Below are 15473 nucleotides of genomic sequence, written 5' to 3'. Positions count from 1 at the left end.
AATTTTTTATTTTCCATTAGAGATTTACAAACCATTAATATATACTTCACAGACATATACTAGGGGGTTTCTTTTACAAGCAGGTGAGCAGGTGTAAAGGTATACAAGCAGTAGTGGTGTGTATTTCACTTTAGTTCAGCATTACATACACAATACTGTAAGTGCTATGACTCAATGAGATCAATTTATAGCAACAGAGCAGCTGTTTTTTAAGAATCATGCTTCAGCTTATAAGCAATTCAGATATAAAAAGCTAGAGAATTAACCTTTAATCTCCTAAAGTCTGCTTAATTAGTATAATAAGTATTCAATTGTTTTGATTGTGTTTATGCTAATGAACTCCCACCAAGATCCCACCAAGAGCCTCCTGTGAAATAACAGCACTCCAGGTGCAATGAAACCAGTCAATCAAATGGAGTTAGAGCAGTAATGTGTCTGGAAATGTGCACCCTAAGCTTCGGAGGACAGGACAGGACCATGTCGCCCCCTGCTGAAGACTGTTACTGTTGCCAGTTCCAGCCCAACACCTTTGACCCCTCCCGCTGTAGCTCCTGCCTGCGGCCAGATCACATGCACGTCAGCGGCGCTCCTGCAGCAGATGCTGCACAACAGGATACTCTGCAGGAGCTGGTATGTAGCTACATCAGCTACTGTGCTTTCTGTGTAGCCACCTGGGTATGTACAAAGTCTTTAAATTAAAGATAAAGCATCGTTCAGCTGATCATATAACTGATCACAAGGCCACTTACAAGTTTTTAAACCTAGAAGAGGGATTTGAGCATTTCCCAGGTCTTTTTGACCAGATCCCAAAAAACCAAATGTGGAGCAAGGGTCATGTTTGTGTTGCTAAAGATACTAAAGAATGGAAACTAAAGGTTTTTATGGTCTCACAAAAAACCTTTAGTTTATTTTATTGCCTGTTTTATTTTCTCTTTTTAAATCTTTTTATGACTTGTAATCTTATGTGCAGCACTTTGTGATTCTGTCTTGAAAGGTGCTATATAAATAAAAACGTATTTATTTATTATTATTATTAATACCCTTTATTACAGTGACCTAAAACTTGTAAGTCTTACTTTAGCTACTATCTGTCTGGTAATCCTCTGCTTCATTAAGGATGCATACATATATTGCCAGAGGTTTCTTCTTGTCAAAAGGGAGTTTTTCTTTTCCACTGTTGCCAAGTACTTGCTCAAAGGGGGTCGTTTGATTGTTGGGGTTTTCTCTGTGTTTTTCTAGAGTCTTTAATTTAATTTGATTTCATTTGATTTGGCACCATATAAATAAAATTGAATAAAATTGAAATTGCTTTGACTTGAACAGATGGTCAGGATCTCTGTGCTAAGCAGAGTCAAAGGTTGGAGGCAGATCGTTTGTTATGGTGAAGCAGCCAAAGAAAGAATTTTGATAAAACTTTAAACAATTTATTCACAAATTTGAAAATGATGAAGCTATGAATTCTTATATCCAAAAGATAAAAGGTCAAGTTTGGATTAACACAGATTTAAAGAAGAACTTTCTGATTAGCACAGATATACCGCCTTACCCTTATGGTCTCTGACTGGAAGCCCTCATTGAGGTGATGAAAATTGTAGATCCATTCTTTTGTGATTTATTCAGTCCAACAGCTCAAAAACAATTCACAAGCTGATGATGTCAGCCTGTAATACAATTACCAAGTGATAAAATTGTGGAGGTGGGAGAAGGATGGTGGCATTTGATTCTGTATCATTAATTAATGAAAGCTCATTACCATCCTTAGGGAATAGGTTGTAATCTGATACGCCCATATTACACATGCAGGCACATATCCTCGTGCAACACCAGCCCACTTAACTTATTATTCAGAGCAATGTCATTGTGAAACTTATGTTAGTCAACATCATGACTCGAATGTAGATTTTATTTTCAAGTGAAAACAGAGTAAAACAAATGCATTTTATTTAGTCCTGCATCCAGGAAGCATCAGGAGCTAAAATGAGAAGAAAAAGTTTTGTGTTAATGAGAAGCTGACCAGAAGGAGAGATCAAGATAATGATAAGAAAGACAGTAAGTGGGCAGTTCTGGTGATGTAAAAGCACTGGAGCAATGAAATAATGATGAGCATGACCAGAGACTAGCTTGAGTTACGTCCTGTGCAGGCTAGATGTGTTGGCTTAGCTGGAACGACTGGAGAAGCAAAGACAGAAGTGGCTACACAGCTTTGACAGCAGATTTGCCTGAAGGTCAGTGATCAGTGACAGTAAGTGGAATTTGTGTTAATGCTCAGACTCAGCAAGTTAGTTTGTTTTTTACTTTTGTATAAAAATTCAGTTTGTTTTGCTGTGACTTGTTTGATTTTTAAAGTGAGTAGACACATGCCATCACATAGTTGCTGTATGAAGCTTTTAGTGGGTCATAATTAGATATAAGCATTGGCTGGTTTATTGTAAATCCAAATAACTGAGAAACCTGCACTTTTAGGAGGTTAAATATTTTTTAAGAATTGCAGAATAATTCAAATTAGACAAGGCTGCAGTCACTATGCCAAACTGACAATTTTGGTTCCCATAAATTTGTTGAATTCTGTCGTTTTTTTGGTTTTAAATTGGTTGAGTTATCCAAGTTAGGACTGCTAAACATGTTATTACTGAACTGTTATAAAAAAAAAAGCAGACATTATTTCGACACTTTTACTTTGAGTTGAAATAGTTTTCAAAAATAGAGACAAAACATTCTGATTGACAGCATTTTTCTTAGTTTAAATATCTAATTGTCACTATTAATCCAAATGCTTAAGATATGTTTCTGCTCCCCACAAACCAGGATACAGGTGATGATGATGACGACACATGTGCCCTGTCTGAGGTGACCACAAGTGCCAGTAGTGATGATGTCAGAGGCGGTTGGACCTACGAGTGGAGTCTAGAGCACAGTCTGAGTCCTGAGTGGGAACTTAATATCGGTGATACTGACATACAATCCAGGTGAGTGTATCCAGTGTCCCGTTTTTAAGAAACCACTTTTTTACCAAGAACCTGCCTGTACTATATACACTGAGTTAGTGAACGAGTATCACTGACTGGCCAGCTCAATAACATCCATTAGCTCAATCATGGAGTTGTGATCATAAATTTATGTACACTCATCATGGGTGTGAATGTCATGGTAATTCTGGGGTATTAATAATGTGAACTGTAATGTCCACTGTATAGATTTTTAAAAACAAGAGCTGGGTGCACAAGTTTTAATGTATTTTGGATTTTCTTAAATCCACACAGGGTCAAAAGTATACCCTCATTAATATTTGGTTAAATGTCCCTTAAAAAGTTGCACCTCAACCAAACTGTTTTGGTCGTTTCTGGCATAATTCTGGATACATATTTGATCACTTTTTATGGCAGTATTGGTAGAGTTCATTTACATTTGTGGTTTTCCTTACACAACTGTGGCTTCAGTCCTCAATAGGGTTGATGTCGGGGCTTTGAGACGACCATTCACAAAGCTTAATGTTAAGCGTGCTTTATCCATTCCAAACCCGTTTTGATGTGTGTTTGGGGTCATTGTCATGTTGGAACACTCAATTGCATCCCAGGATCAAGCCTCAAGACGTCGATGTGAGATGAAGTTGATGAATTTGGAGGAAGAATTTGGTCCTCCTTTTTTTTATTCACCATTTTTGTACAACGTCCCAGTACCACTGGCAGCAAACCACAAACCTCACTTGATCCCTAGCTTCCAGAGTCTAAAGTGCCGATAGTTAAAAAAAAACAACATATATAGTTCTTGATATTTTAAATGTTCTTGCTTTGGTGAGCTCTAAACTTTTGAGGAAAAGGTTTAGACTAAGTGGGGCTTTCAGGAGGAAGAGGACCTGATTGACTGCTGATGGTGCTGGATGTTGTGGTGCCACAATAATGATAACTGATCTGTTTATTGATAGTGCAGACACAGTGAGCTTCTCTATCTGGAAATTCAGCATAGAAAGGGGTGCATAATTATCAACATAAAATGTAATAATTACATCAGTGTTTTATACACTTCATCTGTGTGGACAAAAATCTGCTCTCATCATATTTCCATAATAACTACCGTAGCACTAGGGGCTTCTGTTCAAATCACTGAATATGCACTGTTCTCTCACAGTGTAGTGATCTCAGAGAGTCTCTAACTATAACTCAGGCTCTATATTCGGTACACTGAGTCTTTTCCTCTTATCACAGCTGCAGCAGCACCGGTGAGTCTCTACACACTCCTCTAGCATTTTATATTTATTTGAAAAATCTGTTGAAACTTGAAGATGGTCTTAAGAATACATCTGCTTTTATAAATGGCATACTAAGAAGGAGTAATGATATATAAATGATGAATTAAGTACATGATAACACCTAACTAATACATTAATAATGCCAATAATTAAGTTGATTAAGCTAATAATTAAATTAATCTGTAACTTAATTGACGTATGAAAAAAATCAATGCTGTTTATAGAAATATATATTTTATATATAACCTACTGACGGTGCTAATCCATAAAATGAATACGTGATCAGTCTTAATCCTTCTGACCTGTAAGCCCGACCTCCAAAATTCTTGTACGTAAAATTAAATACCATGTGAGCAGGGGCTGTTTTGATGGTTTCCTCTGCTGATCATAATTAAGTTCTGAGTTCCTCTGAAAGTTCCTGTATGGAAAAAGAAGATTAACATTATTTTCCTTCTTTGTTTAATGCCAAGAGTTTAACGAAAGACAAAGCTGATGGAAATCTTAGACTGACAGCACAGCAGATGTGTAAAGATGTTCTTGAAGCACTTCTTCACTAACTTGAGCAAACACTTTAGATGCATTCAAATAACAATTTATCGCCCATCGACTGATTGTCTGCTACCTCTCCCAGCTCTCCAAATCAGTTGGATTCTTCAGAGAGGGGCCGATCCCCCAGCTTGGAGCGGTACTGTGTGGCTCAAAGAGAAATGACACGGCTGGACTCCTCTCCCCCACAAGGCACTGAAAGCTCCTGGATGGATGAGAGGAGAGGGAGAAACAGGTCCCGCCAGGCGTCAGGTCAGTCACAGGCATGCATCCCAGTTAGAACTAAACTCCATCATGAGCATTTTACAGAAAGATAATCCTCTCTGATAAGCTATTTACATTTACATTAAGGCAATGATCACAGATTTGTTTGATTTTCAGAGTCCTGGGGAGATAGGGGACAAGAGAGCGGTTACTTCTCTCCCGACAGAAGAGGTGATGGTGAGCAGCAGATTGAGGAGGACAAAAAACGTCAGTTTCGTTACTACGAGCGGGGGCATCCCCTTCCAAGCAACTATGTTCCCGAGCCCAAGGCCTGTGTCCCTTACAGGAACGTCAACCTGGGAGTGCCTTCCCAGCGAAGAAATCATGAGACGTATATGCAGGAAACTTGGAGAAGTGAATCCCCGCAGAGATACACATACCACTCAAACTTTAGACGAGGAGATTCCCTGACAAATTCTCCGACACGTCACAGCTCTATGAGTCCAGAACGCTACAAGCTCACCGAATCGCCTGTGGGAGCTCAGAGAGGGAGCTCCCTCTGTAGGAGTCAGACTCGGTCTCATACTTCATCTCACAGCTCTCCACAGCTTCCATCATATGGTCCTTCTTGCCATACATCAGGCTGGTCCAGTCCATCCTGCCGGAAGTTGTCCAATGCCTCTCGCATCGCGTCTCCCTCCAGGGCCACACCATCTCACAGGCGTGCAGGCTCTTTGCTCTCACAGAATGGTGAATATGATGCTATAAAGGGATATAGTCGAGAGTCAGGAAGTCCATCACAAGCTTCGAACAGGCACAGTTTAGACTCTGAGAAGCTGTACAGAAATCTCGAGTCTATCTCCCGTCGTGGCTCGTCGGCTCTTCAGCAAAATTCATATGAGCTATCCCAACCATCCCCACGAATCAGAACAGCTGTCAACAGCTCGACCAACACTCGAACTCGGAACAGTCGTGACGTTTCACCAGCCAGGAACGGCTACGGCACCAGCCACTCCCCACAAAGAGAACCCTGCTCCAGAGACAGCAGGCTGAGTCCACAAAACTCATGGCAGGGGTCCGCACACTCTTTACTCAGCATCCCGGCCTCACCTGGATCCTCGTCATCGAGGCGGGGCACAGTCTCGCAAGTCTTTGGTGGATCACTGTCACAAGCTACAATTACAGGAACAGATGAAGCCGATGAAGGAAAAAACAAAGTCATAGGTGACCGAAGCAGGAGCGCCATTAGACGAGGCATGGACACCCTGCTGATCTCTGAACCCAAAAAGGCTGCTGTAGATGCTGAGGAGGTAAATAAGTCGTGTGAGCAGGAATTTGGCTGATTGTCAACCTTGAGTTGTTAGCCAATGAACATACTGTGGATAATGCTCCTTTCTGGCACTTAGAATGACTAAACCTATGAAAAAAGACTTCATCTTTAATTCACAACTAGCAACTGACACAATAAACTCATTAGGAAGTGTTTAAAGTGGTAAAGTAAATATTCCATTATGCCATATTAATGAAATGAAGATTTAAGGCACTCCTGCACTTGCTTCAGTTTTTAGAATTATCTATTTGTTTAACAAACACTATATAAAAATCAGTCTTGCCACATGCTAACATGCTAAATCTTTTCTAAATCTAAGGTGGGGATGACCATAGATGATTACATAGTGCTGGCTAATATTCCCAAGATCCAAGTGGAATCAGAAGAAGAGTTTCCAGGGCTGAGGTTGAGGAACCAGAGTCCCAGTCCATGCAGGGACCAGAGACTCAGGACATACAGGTTGGTGATGTGGCATTGTCTCACTGCTAGTTTTGAGCACTTGCATCTGTTTAAACACCTAACTGGGCCTTACCTAAATGCCAACCGAAATGTGGTTGGACACAGAAATATTAAGCTCATCCAAGACTGACAGAGGTTCTGAGATGCACACGCTAGCCAAAATAGGCTTTAGCAGTTATAGTTGAAGTTTTCTTACCACATTTTAAACCTTATAAATCTTCAGTTGTAATGTTGCAGGAACCAAAATCAACATTAACAGCACTTCATATTGCCTTTCACTACTTAACTGCTACAAAAGAAACTAGTGGATAAAAGTGTTTTGTAGTCAGTGACTGCCTGAATTATCTCCTCTGAGATGCTCTGGTAGGTCTTCAGGGCAGCCACATGCTTTCAGTCTTCAGTTTTTGGCTTCAGTTTAAAAAAATAAAAATAAAAGGCATGCTCTGTTAGGCTGAGATCAGCTGACTCACTTGGCCATTGAATCTTTGCCTTGAGAAACTGAGATGTTTGTGCAGTATGTTTTGGGTCATTATCCATTTGCACCGTGAAGAGTTGTCCAATCAATTTTTCGGCATTTGGCAGAACCTGACCACAAAGTATAGCCCTGTAATCCATAAACAGTTAGTGCAATACTTTGGTTCAGTTGCTTCACTTAGTGTTTAAAGTCTGGACTTGTGCACTACAATCTGCTGTGATCTGTGCATCACTCCTTCACTAGCTGGAAAATTAGTGGGCAGAAAACTCTTTGAAGATATGTATTTATCTGATGTGGTAACTGATAGCATTAATTTATGGCCTGAGAAAATAAACATGCTCTTGAACCTTTTGCAGAGGTCTGCAAAAGTTCACTTTCAAAACATATTTCCTCTTTTCATTTCCTCTACACATTAACTTTAAGGTATCAAGATGAAATAGACAGATCGAGCCAGTTCTACAGTTCAAGGCTGGAGTCAGATGAGAGGGGGAGAGGCAGAGAGAGAGGGAGAGACAGACGGGAGAAATGTCGAGACTCTGAGAACGGACGATCGTCTCGGAGACGATCGGCAGCATCTCTTCATACACAGGTAAGATGCAGTCACTGCAGGCATGTTTATCACAAACAGCTGTTGTTTAAAAAGGCAAGAACATCCTGTCTGTTTAATCCATCAAAGACCTCAGAGAGCCAGAGTGGAAAACACAGATCCTCCAAGGTGAATGAGCGACCGGCTCCTCCTGAACGTCTGCAGACACAGGTGAGCACTGTCTCATGACTTCCTGCGTCTGTATATATCACACGAGCATTTGGAGGAAAATAGGTCATTCATGTATTTCAGCCCCTCGCAGAGACACACACTCGCAGGCAGAAGTCATTACCTAGCACTCTGTGTTTTAGGGCAGCATGTTCATTCGATTTATCATCTTTATTAATAGGTTCCAGGACGGTTTCAGTTAACTGTTTCCTGTATTTGCAGTGTTGTGCTGTCATGACTAAAACAGCTGAGTCACTGTACACTGATGGATGACCACGAAATGAAACGTTCAACAATGTTTCTGTTTCACTGTTGAAAACTTTTTTTAGTAGTTCACACAGCATTTCCATATGTAGGCACCTCTGTATGTGTGAAACTTTTATGACATCCTCTTTACATATCACATCGGGCACTTCTTCCAACCTAATTCCTCTATTTCTCCTCCTCTTCATATTACGATAACAACGGATCACATTCGTCATACACGGTGAGTATTTTTCAGTTGGTACTATTGTTCTAATAATGTACCGTCGGTTCCCCTTTCCCTTCCTTTCTCCCTCTGACAGTTTGATGGTTCACAGAAACTACACATCTTCCTCTTTGAATGTTCCTGTTCAGTTGTATTTTTCTCTATCTGCACCTCGCCACATGCGTCGATCTGTATTTGTGTTTCCGACAGTTTCCGCTTCCTCTAGTTTCACAATGAAGTGTGAGAGATAAACCACAAAGAGAGCTCTTTCATTCTGTTTGCTCGTATCGCTTTAATTGCAGATGTTGTTTCTCAAAGGGGTGGATGTCCAGACTGGATGAACATGGCAAGGTAAAGGTATTCTTTTGAAAAACGTATTATATTTAACTAAGATGCTGATTCTAGCTTTAACCACATCCTCATAAAACCTGCCAGACAGGCTCAAAACACCACCAACGTGACTCATCATCGTGAAACATCTTGAAAAGAGTCTACATACTGTAGAAATGAATGCCAACGAATGGGTTTGATGGTCATGGCACCAGTTAGTTCATCCTTGTCCATGTTTACTGTGCTTTCCGCAGTGGAGGAAACACTGGTTTGTTCTCGGTGACACCTCGCTGAGATACTACAGAGACTCAGAGGCTAAGGAGGTATGACACTAAAGCAGTTTCTGGTGTGCTGTTTTTGCACAATCAGGAAGACTTTATGAAGTTTGTTTTTTGATACCAGTAGATCAGTTTCCTGAAAAATTAATTGTTTGGGGGAGAACTGTGACCTTATTTGACTCAGCTAAAGTTATGCTGCTCTTGTCGTGCTGCAGTCAGATGACCTGGATGGAGAGATCGACCTGACGTCCTGCGTGAATGTGTCAGATTGTGATGTGGACAAGAACTACGGACTCCAAATACAAGTATGTATTTACAGCACTTTTGTTTTTTCTATATAAATAAAATTGAATTCAATTTCAATTATTAATGGTGTTGCTCAGTAGACGAAAACACTGTCAATTAATGTCTGTGAAGGTTCTCAGTCATCCAGGTCAATTAATCGCACCTCCACCCCCCCAACTCCCAGTTTCACAGCCAGACAAAAAGATGTTTGGCTGCTTCCTGTTTAACGCGTATATGTGTATGTGTGTGTGTGTGTGTGTGTGTGCGTGCGTGCGTGCGTGCGTGCGTGCGTGCGTGCGTGCGTGCGTGCGTGTGTGTGTGTGTGTGTGTGTGTGCGCGTGCGATTGTGTCTCTTGATCTGCCCCAGACAAAAGGAGCAGTGTTCACTCTCTCTGCTGTGACATCCAGAATTCGGAAAAATTGGTTGAAGTTACTGAAGCAGGCGATCCAGAACAACACACAGTGAGTCTGGCACTATGGTGGGAGACAGTGAGACAGAAAGTGTTCAGATCCTTTACTGGGGACTTAAGGAACACATGAAAGTGTAAACATATTGTAATAATATTCAGAAAATAAATAATATCTGCAAAATGTACCCAAATTCTTAGTGCACATAGAATATGTGATCAGTGTGTTTCGCTTTTACATATTACATTGTTTTATTACTATTATTAATGCATTAGGCTTAATGCAGCAGACTGTGACTGTTGTAGCTGCTGGAACTGGAGTTCATTTCAAGAACCATATACACTATTTATTACATACATACACTATTTAGTCATTTCATTTAACTTAGAACCTGATGCGTGTAAAGCAGTCTGGCTGGATTGTTTGATGTACGTCATTTCCCTGATTTGTCTCTCTTCACTGAAACTGTCAAATAAAGGCGATTCTGGGTCGAGGTGGGTGCAAGCCGATGAGGCAGGTTACAGTCTGGACAGGTAGTTTGTCGCAGGGCTAACACGGAGAGGCAGACAACTATTCATGCTCACACTCACACGTACAGCCAATTTAGAATCACCAGTTAACTTAATCTCTCTGGATTGTGGGAGGAAGCTGGATTACCCACACATGCACAAGAAGAACATGAAAATTCCTTACAAAAGGCCCAGCCAGCCAAAAGAACCCCTTCTTGCTGTGAGGCATCATTGCAAAAGTTCTTTCTACTTTCTTATTTTTATAGTTTTATATTATTATTTTTTTCATAGAATTAACTAGCCCTGTGCCTGCGCCCTTCATAGACTTTGTGCATTTCATTACCAAAGCAGTAAATGATCTTAAATTAAATTAAAATTACTGGTATCTCTTGATCTTAATTAGTGGCAGACAGAACAGAAACACCCTATATGGTGAATACTTGATGTTTATCATAGTGCTAAAATCCTCAGTCTCCAAAAACAAGATCTGAACATTTCTGTGGAGCACGGCTATGATTGGGTGGTCTGCCTGCAGCGGACCTTGTCTCTCTTATCTTTCTTTGAATGTGTAACTCTACTCTCCTGTATTTCCCTCATTCGGACCTCAGCCAATCAGACATCGGCAGCGAGAAAGAGAACCCCCTCTCCCGGAGACCGTCACCATGCCAACCCCCTGCTCAGTTCACCTGCAAGGATTCGGGCTATGAACCTGCCACTTGCACCTCCACCACTACAGCTGCAAACTCCTACCAGACCGAAATCCACCACCAAGCAGCAGACAGAGATCTGGGTGCGGACTTATCGCTAGCCAGTCAGAGAGAGGAAGGGGAGGGCTGGGACCGCGAGCAGGCAAAACGACTGGAGGAGAGGAACAAGTGGTTTGAGGAGGGGCTCCCCGTCAATGAGATGAGCAGCAGGTGGGAGTCCATGGAGCTGAAAAAGGGGAGTGTACCTGTGCCTGTTATTGAAACTATGGACTCTGAAGTTAACAGGAAGTGGGTAGAATTTGAGACAATGTCATTTCAGGACATGAGCTCACAGTCTCTCATAGGCACCCAGGCTTATCAGTCAAGCACCGCACAGGCATCTGCATCTCTACTTACTCCCCAGAGAGATCACTCACCACCTCAAGAGGTCAACCAGTCTGTCACCGGGTCACAAACTGATACATCAAACATGAAGGAGGCTCCTCCATCCATAAATGGCGCCCAGATCACAATGAATACAGCTGAAGCACTGCAAAAAGAGGTAGGAGAGAACTTTCAATTTAAAAAAAGCGATGCACAGAATCAGGGCAAGAAAATTATACTATTATCCAACAGGGATCGGGATTTCAGTCTTTTTTTTCACCTCCTCCCTCTCTACCCTTACACATTTTCTATAAAACAATCTTCCAGGCTGTTTTTCTTCGAAAGCAGGTGGAGAGCATTAAGAGGGAGCGTGCGGCCATGGGTATAGAGGTGGAGAGTCCCTGTGGCACTGGGGCACCTTGTAGGGCCAGACTGGAGGCCATGGAAGTAGCACACAGGAAAGCACTGCAGGAGCTGCAGGAGAAGCATGCCAAGGAGATAAAAAAGCTAGAAGAGGAAAAAGACAGGATGCTACAGGAGGAGAGCCAAGCAGCTGCTAAAGGTGAGTCACGGAGTATCAACAGTAACAGCAGCTTCAGCTAAACATGAGGATTTGCTTTTTGCTCTCTGCAGGGTGCAGTATTTATTTTAACTAAAATAAATAATTATGAATCTTAGCCCTTGGTCCCTTACATGCATGTTACACAGTCATATCATTTATCAAGATTGAATTCCTTCAGTCCTAAACATCACAATAGTAGAGTAGATACTAGACTCCAATTTACTTTGAAAGTTAATCTTTTGAAAATAAAGATCTTGCTTTAGGTATGAGGGACCATTAATTTATGACCGTAAGGCAGTATGCAACTATCCATCCACTCTCTTAGCCAGTTAATCCAGTGAGGGTGTTTTCTACGAATTCCCTCTTACGGCTCAGACTAAATCCTGGAAAAGATTAAAGTTGTGCACAAATCATTTCAGCCATTATTAGACCTACCGAGGATGACAGTGTGAAACGACTGCACTGAAATGACTCTTCTTTATTCGTCATCTAAGTGAAGAAATTGATTAATTCATTCTTTCATCTAAATTTTAACTTTTTAGGGACCTGCACTAAAACGTATTTCATGCCAAAAAAGGCATTTATTGATTTGCAATTCAGTAAAATTAACATTTCTTGACTGATACATGAGAGTCAAGAAATCATCAGCTCACACATATGAGAAACCTATTAATACCAAGTGTGTACACAAAAAAGGAACTGGACTTGGAGTCATAGTGCAACAAAACAGTGGTGCGAAAATAGAATATATGGTATTTACTGTATACAGTACTACCTACTGATGCTGCTGTCACCTGCAAGCCTATTTTTGGTGTTCTTGTTTTAAGGTTGTTTACCAAATGCATTAACTAGCTAACTTACTGTTCATCAAAAGCTATGGAGGCACTGAGAGCAGCTCACAGAGAGGAGCTGGAGAGACAAGTGGAGAAGGCCAGGAAGTCGTTCGCAGGAGCGGCACATGTGGATTCATCGTGCCGAGGGCAGGCGTAAGTGTACCATAGCCCTCCTCGCTGCAGGCTGAAGATGTTCTACACTTGACCACACGCCTGTTGTGATGCATTATAATTAAGACCTCACAAAAACCTCACAACTCGTGTGTTTGTGCATGCCAGGCTCCAGGCGGATGTCTTGCACTCTGAGTTAGATGTGCTGTCAGAGCGTTACTCTCAGAAGTGCCTGGAGCTGGACCGCGCTGAACACAGCAGTAAGAGCCGAGAGACAGAGCTCGGACGCAAGGAGAAGGAGCTGGAGCAGCTCAGAAGAGAGAACCAGGTTTCTGCACAGCCTTTGTTTGCAAATGAATTTGAATACAGAACAACATGATGTGTTAGAAAGTGAAACGATGACCTTCACATCCTCTTTATTTTATTCTTATACGTTTACATATTGAGGAAACATAATAAAGAAGCACATACATTGTAATACTTCTTATTTCTGAGCTACACATCTCTGTTACAGGATCTCAAGGCCAAACTGGCAGAAGAGATCAGCCGTATGCGGTATTTCATCACAGGTCAGAGGTCGGATGTGGTATCCCTTTGCAACACTGAGTGCGCTGCATCAGAATTAGAGGTATTGATTAGAGTTTCTTATATGAAAAGAGATAAGCTGAAAAATATATTTGCCCACGCTCAAACCAACTTTATTTATAGCTGTGTGGAAATATTAAAGGACAAATGTTGACGTCACTGTCATCACTGGGAACCTCACAACAGCATCTGATCTATGTCTGTGGGATTTTGAACCCACTCCATAAAAACAAATGGATCAAAGTGTTTTCTTTTGCCTTGTATCCTGATTTAATGACCCCCTGTGGCGACTGTCACCTGTTTCTTGGCCTCATTTTTGTTGAGCATTCAGCTGCAGTACATATCGCCACCTACAGGCTGAAATAAAGTACATCATCATCCTGCGCATCTCTGGTGAATCAATCGACTGGTGAATCTAAGCACATCTAGGATGCATTTGAATCATTTCTTTTCCTCAGGTTCCTGCCTGTCAAATGTTTTCCATTTTTATTACACTGTAAAGTGATAATTAAAATTCTGATGGAGATTCTTTATTATTCTCTACAAAATAATAAAGAACTCTTGATACATGGCAGGATGGATCCATGTTTTCATGTTGTTCACACCAAATTCTGACCCTTCCAACCAAATGTTGCAGAAACTCATCAGACCAGGCAACGTTTTTCAAATCTTCTTTTGTCTAGTTTTAGTGAGCCCAGGCTACAATTCACACAGTGTGGTCATCTGCTGCTGTAGCCCTTCTGCTTCAAGTTTCAATATATTGTGCTTTGAGACATACCTACATACCTTGGTTGTAATGAGTGGTTATTTCAGGTGACTTTGATTCCTATGATAATAAAGCAATCTAGCATCAACAAGGCATTTTTTCCCAGAGAAATGGCACTCACTCACTGTCTGTAAATCCTACTTTCAGCTGCTTCCTTATTTACAATGAGTCACCATAGCAGGCAGCTCTGCATTTTTGATCTGGTGGGTTTTTTTCGCTCTTCTCCTCTTCCCTTTTCTGGGAGGCAGTGGGGAGGTAGAGCATACAGCCCGATCCGGCGGGGAGGTGTGGGAAGCCAGATCGGGTGGCCCCCATCCGGCTCTCCTCTCTGCTATCTTATCCCTCTTGTCTTACTTCTATCACCTTTTCTATCCCTTTGAAAAAGTGAGGCTCCATAAATGTTAAAGAGGTAAGTATTATGTTTTAGTTGCATTGAATAGATAGAAGAAAATAAACTGTAGAAAACTAAAGAGAAGAAAGAAGAGAAATAACAATGTAACATAAACCAGTGGCCTCCTTGGATGAGGGTGTCTAATGATAATGGCCGAAACACCTGATGAATCCAAGGTCCACTACTGACAACGTGTCCCAAACTGGTAACGTTTCTGGGCTGCCTTTTCTCGTAACAGCCATCCCTCAAGATTTTCTCCATTTAAAGCAATGCATTATCAGGGATTGTAACATCTAGTCCTTTTACTGAATAAGAGGTTGTGTTTAATGTCTTACAGACTCTACTCAGAGCAAAAGAAAATGAAGTTCAGTATCTTAAAAAAGAAATCAGTTGTCTACAGAATGAAGTGCAATCTCTTACAAAGGTATGTTTTACAGTCTAATCTCTTTTATCACACAGAAATAATACACATTAAAAATTTAGAACAATTAAATGGCCTAACTATGCTTACCATGTCTGTCCTTATTCCAGGAGAAAGAAGTCGCTTATGAGCGTTTTAAGGAGGCATATGTAGAGCTAAGTGACACAAGGGGGCGTGGCCAGCTGGAGATGGGCTCACTCAATGAACACCTGAGACTGGCCAACGCTGCCCTTCAGGAGGGAGCAAGACAGACCTGACCTACGTGACCTACGAGGACACGCCTTAAAAAATGTACTTTGAGAAAGAAAACCAGCCAATATTTTAAAAAAGAAGAGAAGAGAAAAGAAGGGGGAAAAAAAGCAATATATGTTATCATGACCTGATAAGCCTAAAATGAGCCAGAATTAAAAATTTTGGGTGTTAAGATTAAATAACAACAAG

General features: G+C 41.2%; 1 protein-coding gene across 1 annotated transcript; it reads left to right on the top strand.

Annotated features, from left to right (window-relative positions):
- Nucleotides 1–477: 477 nt before the first annotated feature.
- On the top strand, nt 478–15289 carry LOC146630694 (uncharacterized). Its single transcript, XM_085356033.1, has 19 exons — nt 478–626; nt 2161–2189; nt 2813–2966; nt 4878–5044; nt 5174–6306; nt 6646–6785; nt 7684–7849; nt 7937–8017; nt 8802–8834; nt 9068–9136; nt 9307–9396; nt 9744–9838; nt 10902–11541; nt 11691–11925; nt 12800–12911; nt 13038–13197; nt 13384–13497; nt 14949–15035; nt 15143–15289. The coding sequence occupies exons 1-19, from the start codon at nt 478–480 to the stop codon at nt 15287–15289; spliced, it is 3801 nt and encodes a 1266-aa protein (XP_085212159.1).
- The last annotated feature ends 184 nt before the right edge of the window (nt 15290–15473 follow it).

Source organism: Diplotaxodon limnothrissa, linkage group LG6 (genome assembly GCF_057381915.1).
Source record: "Diplotaxodon limnothrissa isolate DT_005_m linkage group LG6, D_limnothrissa_male_GT1.1, whole genome shotgun sequence".
In the NCBI taxonomy this organism is placed as follows: Eukaryota; Metazoa; Chordata; class Actinopteri; order Cichliformes; family Cichlidae; genus Diplotaxodon; species Diplotaxodon limnothrissa.
The sequence above is the reverse complement of the archived record's forward strand: the minus strand, read 5'-3'. Positions and strand labels throughout refer to the sequence as shown.

Bases quoted from the DNA above. Each gene is read 5' to 3' on its own strand.
- LOC146630694 (XM_085356033.1), top strand. From the start codon at position 478: ATGTCGCCCCCTGCTGAAGACTGTTACTGTTGCCAGTTCCAGCCCAAC. The intron at 627-2,160 runs GCTGGTATGTAG...GTGTTGGCTTAG, and splicing joins CAACAGGATACTCTGCAGGA to CTGGAACGACTGGAGAAGCA. The intron at 11,542-11,690 runs GTAGGAGAGAAC...ACAATCTTCCAG, and splicing joins CTGAAGCACTGCAAAAAGAG to GCTGTTTTTCTTCGAAAGCA.